Source organism: Mytilus galloprovincialis, chromosome 6, assembly GCF_965363235.1.
Source record: "Mytilus galloprovincialis chromosome 6, xbMytGall1.hap1.1, whole genome shotgun sequence".
Classification (NCBI taxonomy): domain Eukaryota; kingdom Metazoa; phylum Mollusca; class Bivalvia; order Mytilida; family Mytilidae; genus Mytilus; species Mytilus galloprovincialis.
The window spans coordinates 36,364,879-36,379,451 of record NC_134843.1 but is presented as its reverse complement, the minus strand read 5'-3'; the positions used below and the strand labels follow the sequence as shown (position 1 = coordinate 36,379,451).

Below are 14,573 nucleotides of genomic sequence, written 5' to 3'. Positions count from 1 at the left end.
GTCAATAATTTGGGATGAGTTGATCGAGTTTGACCAAATTGAATCTATTTGACGGCTTATAGCGAAACAGCGTTTCATTTTTCCGTGTTGATTTCTGTTTGAAACAAAAAAAAATCGTATCTTAAATTTTGGTCTGATATGATATGGTTTGATAAATTGATATACTAAGTAATATGAATCAAAATGAGAATTTAAGTCAAACCTGCACTCATGAATTTGACAGCTTGTATATATATAAAAAAAAGAAGATGTGGTATGATTGCTAATGAAACAAGTGTCCACAAGAGACCAAATTACACAAAAATTAACAACTATAGGTCGCCGTATGGCCTTCAACAAAGAGCAAAGCCCATAACGCATAGTCAGTTTAAAAAGGCCCCGAAATGACAAATATAAAAAAATTCAAACGAGAAAACTAGCGGCCTAATTTATATACAAAAAATAAACGAAAACAAATATGTAACAAATCAAGAAACGACAACCACTGAATTACAGGCTGCTGACATAGAACAGGCACTTACATATAGAATGTGGCGGGCGAGTTTAACATGTTAGCGGGATCCAAATCCACCCCCTACCTCTGGCCTTTGTCAGTCTTGTATGCTTTTTAATTTTAGTTTTTTTTGTGTATAATTCGGAGTTTATTATGACGTTCATTATCACTGAACTAGTAAACATATTTGTTTAGGGGCAAGTTGTAGGATTCCTCCGGGTGCGGGAGTTTCTCGGTGCATTGAAGACCCATTGGTGGCCTTCGGCTATTGTCTGCTCTATGGTCGGGTTGTTGTCTTGTTGACACATTCCCCATTTCCATTCTCACTTAAATCAAAATCAGTTTAAAAAGGCTTAACTCATCAGATGGATACAGATAGAAATACATTTAACAAAAAGACAGAGTGGACGTAGCCGGGTACTTGTATATCCCAACAACAAAAATACACTAATTACCAATCTGAGAGTACTCGCAGTTACTGACAGCTAGTTCAAGGCCACTAACAACTAATTAAAAAATAATGCATCTAAGACTAAATTATCAATCAGTACACATTTAACATTCAATGGATTTAGTGTTAAGACGTCATTAACATAAAAGATGACCTTGTGCAATGCCAAGATACAAATATCGACAGATTGTAGATAATGCTGATTATAGATGTTAACGTTTTTGAGGAATCATATTCTACCTTAGGGTTCAATCAGATGTGATCAGATTCACAAATAATCTCATGTTATAGAGCAGTTCTTCGTGTAGACCTTTTTGTGTAATCACTTAGCATCACTTTGACTAAACTTGGTTTAAATAGGTCGATAAGTTTAATATAAAGTTATCATAAATTCTTTTATAACATTTTCTCGATTAACACGGATACAAAGTGATAGGTATATTTCATCGTGGGCATTGGGTCAGTGGATCTTAAAACGAGGTATAATAGCATTGGGTGAACAATTCTAAAAGTAACATCGTGCCAGTACGTTAACACTGACAGCCGAAAAAAGTTAAAGTTCAATTGCTGTATCATCAACCCTATGCTAGTAATGGAAAGCAAACAGAGTAAAGGGTTGAGATCTCACAAACATGTTTAACCCTGCCGCATTTTTGCGCCTGTCCCAAGTCAGGAGCCTCTGGCCTTTGTTAGTCTTGTATTATTTTAATTTTAGTTTCTTGTGTACAATTTGGAAATTAGTATGGCGTTCATTATCACTGGACTAGTATATATTTGTTTAGGGGCCAGCTGAGGGACGCCTCCGGGTGCGGGAATTTCTCGCTGCATTGAAGACCTGTTGGTGACCCTCTGCTGTTGTTTTTTATTTGGTCGGGTTGTTGTCTCTTTGACACATTCCCCATTTCCATTCTCAATTTTATTCTAACTCATTTCCATTAGGTTAGCAAAAAACCCCTGAAGCTATATCTACTGAATAATAATACAATATGATATATGATTTTTGGTTTGTGCTTTCGTTCGTTTGTCCCGCTTCAGGTTGATGTTTTGATCAAAAGAAGTTTTATATGAAGTGAAAGTCGTATCAACTTGACACTAAGTACACATGTTCCCTATGACATAATTTTTCTTATTTTAATGCCAAAGTGGAGTTTTGACTTCTATTTCACGGGCCACCGAAAAAAGCAAATGATAGAGCGAGTGAGTCATCCGTGTACTACGGACACATTCTTGTTTATACAAAAATTAAGCTCAGATTTGTTGTAAACATTGAAAAATATCATCCCAAAACTCTGAGAGAGAGAAAAAGAACCGTATTTGGATTTCTTTGATTATTTTAGTCAGCATAAGAATTACATTTAAAAAAAAAACATTTTTGATATTTAGGTATACAACAACTATGATTTTACATATCAACTAAACATGTCATAACCTAAACAGTAAGTTTTGAGGCCGCTTATACAGTTCTTAATAAAAAAAATAACAGTTCTTAACTTGTTAAAACGTAACGTGTTTTTTTTTTTAATCTGAAAAACAGGTCGAAAATTGAAACTTCATCAGAGAAACATTGTTCAATTATGTCGTCATCCTTTCAACCATAGATTTTCTTGACAAAATTATACTAATAAACATGAAAAGTGACACGTTGTATTATCGATTCGTGTAATAACTCTCATTAGTTAGAAAAAAATAATGTTAAAACGATATCTACAGTGTAATCCATTAAGGATGATTTTTAATATGCATTTTTGTAAAACATTTTTTACATTTTAAAAGCCTTTATTCATGATGAATAAAAGAATTCAATACTTTTTCAACCATTGGAAACATTGTATATTCAAAACTAATGATAACAGAATCTAAATTTCGAATTTCACCAATTTCAGACTCAGTCATTTTGTATATAAAGTCATATGATACTTCCAGTTCAAATTAAAGTGAATAAGTTTTACCATAAAATACGTGTACATGTACCTTCGGACGCATAAAATTTATAACATGTTACAGTCCTTTTCATAAATGTTTGGTTGACTTACTTGCTTCGTTTGTAGAAATGTTTGACCAAGCATTGTAACTAAGATTGACATCTGCAAACATATAAGTGGGCGGAGTTAAACCTGTGTATAGGTAAATTTTATTATTTGATAATGTCTAATCAAATTTAAATATAATGTATACATATTTAAATCCGCCTTTTTATGTTGTTTTTAGATGTCAATCTTAGCCAAACACATCTTGTCATGCTAGCATTATGAAAAGAGGTGAAAATATATTTTCATTTTAATAATTTCAGAATCGGTCACCTCGAATTTAATAAAGGTTATAATACCACCACATCCGAAATGTCAGAACAGTCACCTCAGACCGACTCCATCATATAAGTTTACCAAACTACGCATATTTTATATTTACCATTAAAATAACCTTGATTTGTAAAATCAATTAAACATGCCAAAACCTAATATCGAAAGTAATAGCTGACAATAAATTTGTAAACCGATTTCAGTAGGACAAGTTCTAATCCCGATGTCAGAATTACGTTATTTACTTCAATATTGTTTGTATTGCTTGAAAAAAATCGCTGTGTGGGTCCCTTATAGCTTTCTGTTCGGAATGAGCCTAGGCTCTGTGTTGACAACCATACTTTAACCTATATAAAAAAACAAACACCTAAACACATAGAAACGAGCAATTTGATAGGAACTGTCATATTCCTGACTTGGTATAATTATTCCGATTTTTTTGTACATGAACTTATGAATACTAGTATCATTTATCATTTATTATAACCATCCACGCTTTGAGTATGAGTCTTTCTATTCAAAACATTTATAAACAAGATTATATTGTTTTAAATAGAATATTGAAGTTTCATTTCTACATGTTTATTAATTACTAAAGTAAAAATACCCTTTTAACTTTTTTTTATTTGAGCGTCACTGATGAGTCTTTTATAGACGAAACGCGCGTCTGGCGCAAATACAAAATTTTAATCCTGGAAGTTATGATAAGTTTATTCATATACTTCAACACAACGGTTTTTTTTTTTGTTTGATCACCACAGAAAATAATAGATCTGGCCATTGTTACTTTCTACTATGTTGTCTCACGAGATAATCATCGTGTTCAGTATTTTGCTTTTTTAATTGACATTTTACATACATTTTTACAGATAAAAGTTTTATTTGGAAAAATCTATTTCACCATGCAATGCAAAAATTACCATACCCTGGTTTAACTGTTCTTCTAAGACTTCAAGCAAGAACAAGGAGATGAGGTATGTCTGTCAATATGACGACAAGGCAAAGATTTAAAAAGTAAGATAGCAAAAATACAGAATTTTAAGGAAAATTCAAAACGAAAAGTTCTCTTTCAAATGGTAAAACCGAAACGTAAACACATAAAACGAATGGTTAGCAACTATCATTTTCCTGACTTTGTACAGGCATTTACGTATTCAGAAAATGGTGGATTAAACCTGAACTTATAGCTAGCAAATCCTTTCACTTGTATGACAGTCGCATATAAAAAAAAATCATGGACAACAATGTGTGCACAAAACAAACAGACGTAATAGGTAAAACTGTCAAAAACTTGGATTCAGTTGTCCTGCAACATTGTGTTATAATCTTGATCACTATAAAAACAAATAATTCTTTTAACAAAGAAAAAAACAAAACGACACACAATCACTCTATAGACAAAGTGCATAAAAAATGAAAGTCAAGAATAAAAGAAAATGACCGTATCTCAATAACACAATGAAATTCAAAGCAACGGCAAAAGTATATTTCTAAACATTGACTAAACAGTAAAGGTAGAAATATACAAAGACAGATGGTATATTGCTGCTAAGTTGGGGGTAAATGATAATTTCATAATTCAAATCGAATTGTTTGTTATTTGTCATAGATTATGGTACTTAGATGACCGCTTCTGTCCAATTCGAGGTGTAAGTCTTACATTGAGACAGAGGAAGGCATGAATGTTATTTCTTGAATTCCTAGTTTATGTAAAGGAAGACAGTTAATTATATGGCCTTAAAAAGGACAAAAGTCATAGATTTGTAAAATATAGTAAGTAATAACTTCAGCCCAAAGGATACAAAATAGAATTTATTTTAAAAAGACACTATTCAATGACCATATAGTCGTGTTTTGTCCGTTTGTCTGTCCTATGTTGCCGAATCAAATGGTTAACAGATTGTAACTTGAGGTTTCCCTTTGCTTGATTTACAGATGGAAGGGGTCAATTAATATTGATTTCACTTGTACAACAACAACAAAAAAAAAGGTTTCCAGAGGGTAATTGATTGATATGCAATTTATATAGGATGAAGATGTAGAATTTGAAGTCAATAGGTCAAAGTTCAAGGTTACTTAGTACAGGTTCCTGTAAGTTAACTTAATTTAGAGTCAATGCTCCGTGTTTAAGGTCGTACTTTGACCTATAATGGTTTAATTTTACAAATTGTGTCTTAGGTCCGTGAACACAATTATTTCGTACTGCATTTCTTTTAGACAATAAATGCAAATTAAAAAAAATCCCACATGCGCTTCCTCAATAAAATGTTTACAGTGTGTTGTACTACTTTTGGGACAAATAATATCAAAATTATAGAAAATTTCATCTGCTCTAACTCAAAATAAGGACACTTTTATGATAAGGGGGTCTTGAAATCTTTTGTCAGCTTCCGAAGTGCTAATTTTTAACCTTTTTCAACTGGACCAAATCACTACTTTACTTTAAAACTCATGGCCCAAATTTGTTGACAGTCTCATTTCATTCCTTGAATTGCTAATTGAGGCATAAAGCATGGACAAATACATTTGGAAGGGGTATTAACAAAATTGGCAAGTAACAAACTGTCCACACTAGGGACTACATTCGTGTAAAACGAAAATCAAGGGACGACAATTATGGTCTCGGACCACTTGGATGGAGAGTTGTCAAAGCACCTGTTTTGTTTATTATTCAAATCATTAACACACTTAGAAATTCTCGATCTGATCAATACATTTAGAAATTATTCCGTCAATCAACACATTGAGAAATTAAATAACTAGCTTACTCATATAAGTTATTAAGATGTCTAGTTTGTGGTCTGTGAAAAGTTTATTTTTTGTCAAAACTTGAAAGATATATCGAAATGAATCATAGATGCAAATGTTGTGCAGTTATAGTGAAGAAGTTCTTTTAAAAAGAGGCAACAAATACCAGAGGGACTTTAATAATGGTCTATTATAAAATAGGAGCACCAATTTTTCTTATTTTTTTCCATTTTGTAAATACAGCCGACACTTGCTTAACAGATGCAATACTGAAGAACTAACACGAACTTCAAAAGTAGCAAGGCCGGCTGCGTCGAGAGAGTGAGATTATAAGGCTATGCATGCATCACCAGCAATGCAAACTATGGATAATATCAAAATCAGAAGGAAGGAAGAACTGTAACAGTAGACTTTTAAACGATATAATTTGTTACAATATTATGTTTGTAAATACATTTCTGAAAAAGTATAGCAGTCCTGAATGGAAAAGTTTAATAATATTTTGTCTCTTTTTGTAAAACCAATTATCAATTTTACTGTTCATCTGTTTTCAGTACAAAATAATGTTGTAACTTGTAACCCACTTGAATTATAAAATATGTATGTCATTTCGTTGAACTTTTTCAGGTTTGCTTTAGTACTACATGTATCAAATTACTCAAGTTCTTGACATGGATTGTTTTACCAAATTAACCCTTACAAGGCAGCTGTTGTCTTGACATTTCTAGTCAACACGAACTTCAAAATTACCTTTCTAATTTGAATTTACATCATTCATGTTGTGGTTTTTGTAGTCTTTCAAAGATGGGTTTTTATCATTGTTGAAAGCCGTACGATCGCCTTTAATTGCTCACATTCACTTTATTTTAACTCTGTTGGATAGTTATCCCATTGGAAATCATATCCTATCTCCTAATTTTTATGTAATCTTTAAAATCTAAAAATTAATAGCAAAACCTGTTTACATACAGTCGGACAACCAGAAGCCTCTGAGTAGGAATATCTAATCATAAGTGTCTGTCAGAGGAGTTGCAATGGCGGCCAATTTTCAATGATAATTTTTAAAATATCGAAGTTTCCAGATGGTATTCAAAACAAGTTATTGCTATTCTTTAATTTATTTGACCACCTTATAGTTAATGAATATAAAACAAATATGTTTTAAATAGATTTAATTTGTCACACATAATACATTTGAAAGTTTTAAGGTTTCAACTGATATCGGTTTAGGTAGCAATACACAGTTAGGAGTTTAGTTTCGCATTTTGGCCACGGTAGATTTTTCAAATTTGAAAGTTATTGTGTAATAAAATTCTTTTTTAGATAGCTGAGTATTAATTTAGCATTCAAAGATGGTTTATAAGATCATCAATATTATTTTTTACGTGTTTTATTGGCTATTTTCTGTTTGACTCTCCGTATTTTCATAGCTGGACCAGTCATCGGTCCAGAAATTAATTTAATGTTTACAAACACTTTTTTTCTACACGATGTTTTTGACGCAATTTTACAAAAAAAATGAGACGAAAGACATATGATTTTCATTGGTTTAACTGAAAGATATATGTAAACAGCTTCAGAAAAGGTATTTCTTCAAGCGATTGAAATTCTACTTTTAGCCAAATTTTGGGGAAATATATGACATCTTTCCCCCCTTTTTGTAATATTTTATAGCAAATAAATGCAGATTTTTGCCATGGATACACCCAAAAGAAACTATATTTAACCATTTTATATACTGGATATAAAATCTATGGAAGATTCTGATTACATACATATGCACATACATGACACAAATAGTTGGTAAAATTTTTACATTTTTTTCCTAACTGTTTATTGCTACCTTAGGTCTATTCTGTATTCTGTTTCCCTGCAAAAACGGACGTCAAATAGAAAAGCTTAAAATTGGAGGATTAGAGATGCCAAAAATTGGCCGTCGATTTGGAATGTTATTTTATTGTGACGTCCGATTTGGACGTCGATTTGATGAATGGACGTCGATTAGAGACCGGACGTCGATCCGAGTCTTACATATATAACAGCTTTGATAAGTGTTTGGTATTCATTTCTTCGAAGTATGAACATCAAAATTATATATTTTGTAAAAATATTGCCTTTCTCCTTTTGAACTGTAAAACTAACAACAAAATAATTTTCATTTACCTGTGTATAATATTATTGTAAATGGCGGATTTTGGTTAAAGTTTATTGTTGCTTTTTTCTGAAATAGTTCAACATTTCACAGCGGTATAATACAATTACTTTAATTATTCATCACTTATTTTATTATTGATTTTGTATTTGCATTGTATCATAGATCAATTTTATTCGTTCAGTGTATGTTTACTTGTGTTAATTAGCATGTCTTTTAATTGAGTTTGGCACTTCTAATTGATATTTTATAGTGTCTGTTTATGTTGTGATGTTACGCTATTGTCTCAGATAAGGGACAACATCAAAAGTTCAATGAAGGATAAAAAACTTAATTCACATAGTTTTTTTCTCTGACCCCGCAACCCCTCTTAACTTAATTTGGGAAAAATTGATTGATCCATATAGATATATGTAAAAATCAAAGTCGGAAAACCACATCTTGCAGCAGTTCAACCCCCCACCCCCAAACTATTTGAATTAAGTTTTTTTTTTTATCTTACATTGATCTTTTGATGTCGTCCCTAAGCGGGAAGGAATGGTACCATTAACACTTTTAAACCCGCTAGAAATGTTTGCACCTGTCCTAAGTCAGGAATTTGATGTTCAGTAGTTGTCGTTTGTTGATGTGGTTCATACGTGTTTCCCGTTCATGTTTTTTTTTATATAGAATAGACTGTTGGTTTTACCGTTTTAATTCTTTTACTCTACATGTAGTAATTTTTGGGATCCTTTATAGCTTGCTGTGCGGTGTGAGCCAATGATCCGTGTTGAAGACCGTACTTTGACCTATAATGGTTTACTTTTATCAATTGTGACGTTGATGGAAAGTTGTCTCATTGGTTCTCATACCACATCTTCTTATATCTTAGAACATGCAGGACAGAGAAATACATAAATAAATGATGTAATAGTTCATTTCAACAAGTAAACCAGCGAATAACAACGAACACCTAATATGAATTTAAGACAAAACACAAATACAGCACAATAGAATAATGTGTCACACAAATGTATCAACGTCTGATACAGGAAAATTTCTAAAAATAATTCCTTCGGGTCGTACACGATTGTCTATTTTTTTCGCATATGTTAAACATAACATTATTATATAATTAGAAAATGCATCTTTGAAATAGGTATAGCAGGAATTCATGAAATAAAAAAGGATAGTACAACAAGCAAAATCAACCTTAACTCCTTCCTTTTTTGAAAAAGTAAAATCACAAAAATACTGAATTCCGAGAAAAATTCAAAATGGATAGTCCCTTAACAAATGGCAAAATCAAAAGCTCAAACACATCCAACAACTGTCATATTCCTGACTTGGAACAGGCATTTTCTTAAGTTTTATATCTAGCTAAACCTCTTACTTGTATAACAGTCGCATAAAATTCCATCATATTGTCAACGATGTGTAAACAAAAACAAACAGACGTAATTGGTTGAAATGTCAAAAATGGGGTTCAGCAGTCAACATTGTATTATTATCTTAATCACTATAAAATAAACACATATGTAAAAAAACATTGGCACAATAACAAAATACCGTTTGTGTAGCTTTACTCTTGTTTTACATACATAAATAAGATTTGGTATGGACGCCAATGAAACCGATCCCATCCAAGTCAAAATTTATAAACAGTAAATAATTAGATCTAAAGGTTTCCAACATGACTAGAACTAGAAAGCCAACGGTCTAAACTATATAAAAAAAACGAGAAACGAGAAAAATAGATGAACCACCCCAAAAAACGACAACTACCAATCAACAGGATCCTAACTTAGACAGGTTCACAAAAACGCTGTTGGGCTAAAAGTTTAAACAGGCGCTAACCTTTATTCTAATCTACGACAATAGTGTAGCATTACAACATAAGAAGACTCAATATGCATGTAGACCCTTCGAATTAAGTTTTGCGCCGACTGCGAAAGTATGTTGACCGGTTAAGGCCATTTCGCGTTTTCGCGTTTTCGCCTTTCATAATATATAGGGCGAAAACGCGAAGTCGAAAAGGCGAAATCGAAAAGAAAAAGTATTTCGCCTTTTCGCGTTTTCGACTTCGCGTTTTCGACTTTGCGTTTTCGACTTCGCGTTTTCGACTTTGCGTTTTCGACTTCGCGTTTTCGACTTTGCGTTTTCGACTTCGCGTTTTCGACTTCGAGATTTCGCCTTTTCGCCGCATAGAAGATGAAAGGTGAAAATGCGAAAACACGAAAACGCGAAATGGCATTAACCGGCCAGCATACGAAAGAGATGCATTATTTCAGTTTGAGCTTTAGTTTGGTCATTAAAAGTAAAATTTGAGTATCAAACAAGTTAGTGTACAAACTCAGAAAATAATACGATCAGAAAAGGACACAATCGAAGGAAGGGAGAACTGTAACAGTCGTCGATTGAAGACGATACTTCGTCTCCATGTCATGCTTTATCCTATAAAGTATATTTTGGAAATGTTTGATAATATTTTTTTCTCTTTTTGTAAAGCCAATTCTCATCGTACCTTTTCACCCCTACCTTTTAAATCTGTTGTTCACCTGCTTTCAGTGCAACATAATTGTGTAACCCATTTTCTGAATTGTAAACTATGTATGACCTATCGGTCAATGTTTTCATGTTTGTTTTAGTACTACATGTATCAAATTACTCAAGTACTTGACATGTATTGTTTTACCAAATTAACCCTTACAAGACAGCTGTTGTCTTAACATTTCTAGTATAAAACTGATGAAGAAAGTCTTGCCATCATATTCAAGAGTTTTTGGGAAATCTTGAATAATTGAAACGACTTTCTAGAGACGAAGATGAAGTTTGCGATTGCATTTTGGTTTTTGATCCTGATGGTAGAAGAGTCATTCTCATACAACTACAAACATAGTCGCCATGTTAATTCATGTGGTATGTTATTTTTGTATGTTTGTAACCATTGCTATAATTACTTTGTACATAATATTTTCCTTTCATTGTCAATTTAATTGTAACGTGATGACACGACGACATGAATGTCATTTCTAGCACTTAAAAAAACAAATTAAAAAGGAATTTCACCCGTCACATCCGATGTATAAATAAGAAATGTATCCGGATAGGGTGAAACTACTTCCAAATGAATGACTTGTATAAGAAAGGATATGTAAATATCTCACCAACATCTAATCGTTAGAAATGTAAATGTAATATTTGACACTAGACGTTGACCAGACGCCAATTAAATAGTCAAGTATACTTTTTTTTTAACTATGAAATAAATTCATATAAATGTCTGCTAAGGGAATATATTTTTTATTTCAATTTGATGGAAATTGCATATTTGCGCGTGATTTTTTTTTTCTACAAAAGGATTTAAATAATTTTAAATATTTCACAGAATCGTATTAAATGACCAGCCAAGAAGTCTGTTCAATTATCGTGAGGGTCTGAAACCATAAATGTCAATACCTGATTCTAATACACTGGCAATTTAATTAGATTGAGGTTCCTATTCAGAAAGTCTTTAATGGGATTATCTTTATTACTTATATGACTTCGATTTCCAATTTTAGATCAAAACTATTGAGAACTCCTAGATATAGTTTGCAATAAATACCAGACAGTTTATTATGTATTATTGGCTTTTTTGTAGAACATTATATTGCAATTGTTAGGACGGACGCGCAACTGGAAAGACAGTTTCTAAGATGTTTCTTACTTACTTGACATGCAATTTATCGAGTTGATACTTTCGTAATCAATATAATAGTTTAGATTTGTCTTATAGTGTGTGGACTGGAGAAAAACGAAGGATATTGCAGTAAAAAAGAACATTGTTATTCAAATGGAAGGTACTTCTACTACGACTCCAAGTCAGGAAAATGTAGACCTCTACGTTACAAAGGTTATGGCGGTAATGCCAATAAATTTCACAGCAGGAAAGAATGCAGGCACGCATGTCGAAGTAAGTTATTGAATATATATATATATTAGAATTAGAATTTGTAATAAGTATCGCAAAAATGTTCAATGATTTGCTTTTCTATTGTGATACCATAAATACCTAGCATTCTATTGCGCTCAATACCAATGATGTCACTGAATTAGTTTGTGCTGTATTTTTCTTGTATTAAATACCAAAAATCGTAACTTCTACATGGATTTTCCCTAGCACTGGTAGTCTAATTCATCAGATTTTCTTTTTGTGTTGTCATTGATTGATATTGCGCTTGGTTGATTTGTACATGGACCAAGAAAAAATATCTCAAAGTAAATCTATATCATGCATTACATATATTGCTCATCTGTTAGGTTTATATAGCTCAGCTTTAAATGTTATCATACATTTCAGGTCTTGAAAATTTTAGATCGAAAATTAGTTAGATACTATGGATAGAATAAACCCCGTGTCCTTCTGTTTCATGGCTAACATATTTCCTTTCAAGCTCCAAATCTATAGTCAATGTATTAATAGATTTTAAAGATATGATCTGCAACCACCAATAACAATAAAACATATGAGGTACATAAACATTTTCTCCATTGATTTCAGAGGGATATGGTAATAAATGTGAGGTATGTCCAGCACCTAGATACGTATATTATTCCCAGTGTGGTTGCTATAAAAAGGGTTATTGTAACTGTCCACATGGGTATTATTGCTGTCCAGTAACATGCGGCGGTAGAGGTAAAAGTTCTTTTAAAGGATACTCATGCAGGAAGCCAATACAAGGTAAGTTAAGTGAAAAAACGACAAATATTACAACATAAGGTTTCTCTTCTTAGGACTATCAGAGATATTTCATCTACATCAATGATGAAGTGATTGGTGGTGTTTAACGCCACAATCAGCAATATTGGCTATATCATGGTGGTCAGGTTTTTTTTTAATGAATCCAACTGCCAGTAGAGAACAACCGACCATCGACATGAAAACTTACAATTGTTGTGAATTTAGATTGGTGTCAAACCTTTAATAATTGAGGAAGCCGGAATGCTCGAAAATAACAACCGACCATCAACATGAAAACTTGCAATCCTTGTGAATTCAGATTGGTTTCGAACCCTTTATTTACTAGAAAATCGGAATGCTCAGAAAGAACCATTGACCATCGATATGAAAATGGCAATCCTTGTCATTAAGATTGAAGTCGAAACTGCCACGTACAGGTTTCAAACAGTAACATAAACGGTACCATTTGTGGCACCAAATGCGCATTTCGACAATCAATGTCTCTTCGGTGATGATCGAGGCCAAAATATTTGAAAATTCAAAGCTTATTATAAGAATGAAGAGCTAAAAACCAAAAAGGAAAAAACGTATAAACAAAGCCGGGCAAGGAATCAGAACTTTGCACGAGGGTCATACATTCCTTATTTTTAAAAGTTTTAAACTAGACCTCATTTTCTTTTAATATTGAAGCTAAAGGCTTCATGTAGCAGTCCGAAATAGAACGTAAGAGTGTAATACTTGTTGCTATTAAAAACAAATTAAAGAAAAATAAAAATAAAAACATATAAATATGTGAAACTATTAACATAGGACCATGTCTTTCAATCAGATGACAATCTCATATCGCGAGTTTTGCCTAGGAAAATATAAGCCTGGATATCTTTGATGAGTTTTTTTTTTTTTGGCATAGAACTTTAATATCGTGATAATAATACCATATGCATCTGCGTAATTGTTTTTTGAAGTTGGCTTTTCAAAGTTAGTTTCGCATAACTTGTTTTGTCCGTTTAACTACCAAACTATCTTTATTATATTTTCATTATCCGATTTTTAGTAAAATGTGCCAGGGGTTATGGACAACGTACATGTGGAGGTGGCGGAAAACGTAAAGGCAATGGCGGAGGCCCTAAAAATACAGAAAAGCGCGATAACAATGGTAAAGATGGCAATGGCGGAGGCCCTAAAAATACAGAAAGGCGCGATAACAATGGTAAAGATGGCAATGGCGAAGGCCCTAAAAATACAGAAAGGCGCGATAACAATGGTAAAGATGGCAATGGCCAAGGCCCTAAAAATACAGAAAGGCGCGATAACAATGGTAAAGATGGCAATGACGAAGGCCCTAAAAAAATAGAAAGGCGCGATAACAATGGTAAAGATGGCAATGTTGAGAAATAAACCACATATTTCAATTGCGATTGAAGACAGAAGAAATTTATTTGGAATACCATCATAAGTATGCACAGATTTAAGTCGATTGGAGATCTATTAATAAAAAAATCTTCTTAACAGTGTTTATTTATTTTTACTGACTGCAGTACTTACGTAAGTCTATAGTATTATTTTTATTTAATACAGATACAGTAGTCTATTTTATTGACCACATTAGGATTTGAACAGGTTATTTTGGTCACTTTTTGTGGACACAAAACATTGTTTATACAAAATGATAACAAACAAAAAACAAGAGTATGTTAATTAAACTGTAATTGCATCTTTTCTGGAGA

General features: G+C 32.5%; 1 protein-coding gene across 1 annotated transcript; it reads left to right on the top strand.

The window, feature by feature from the left end:
* Positions 1-11,522: 11,522 nt before the first annotated feature.
* LOC143078581 (uncharacterized) lies at positions 11,523-14,297 on the top strand. The gene is made up of 4 exons (XM_076253438.1): positions 11,523-11,552; positions 11,889-12,078; positions 12,667-12,846; positions 13,901-14,297. Exons 1-4 carry the CDS (start codon positions 11,523-11,525, stop codon positions 14,242-14,244), a joined length of 744 nt encoding a protein of 247 aa, XP_076109553.1. The 3' UTR covers positions 14,245-14,297.
* The last annotated feature ends 276 nt before the right edge of the window (positions 14,298-14,573 follow it).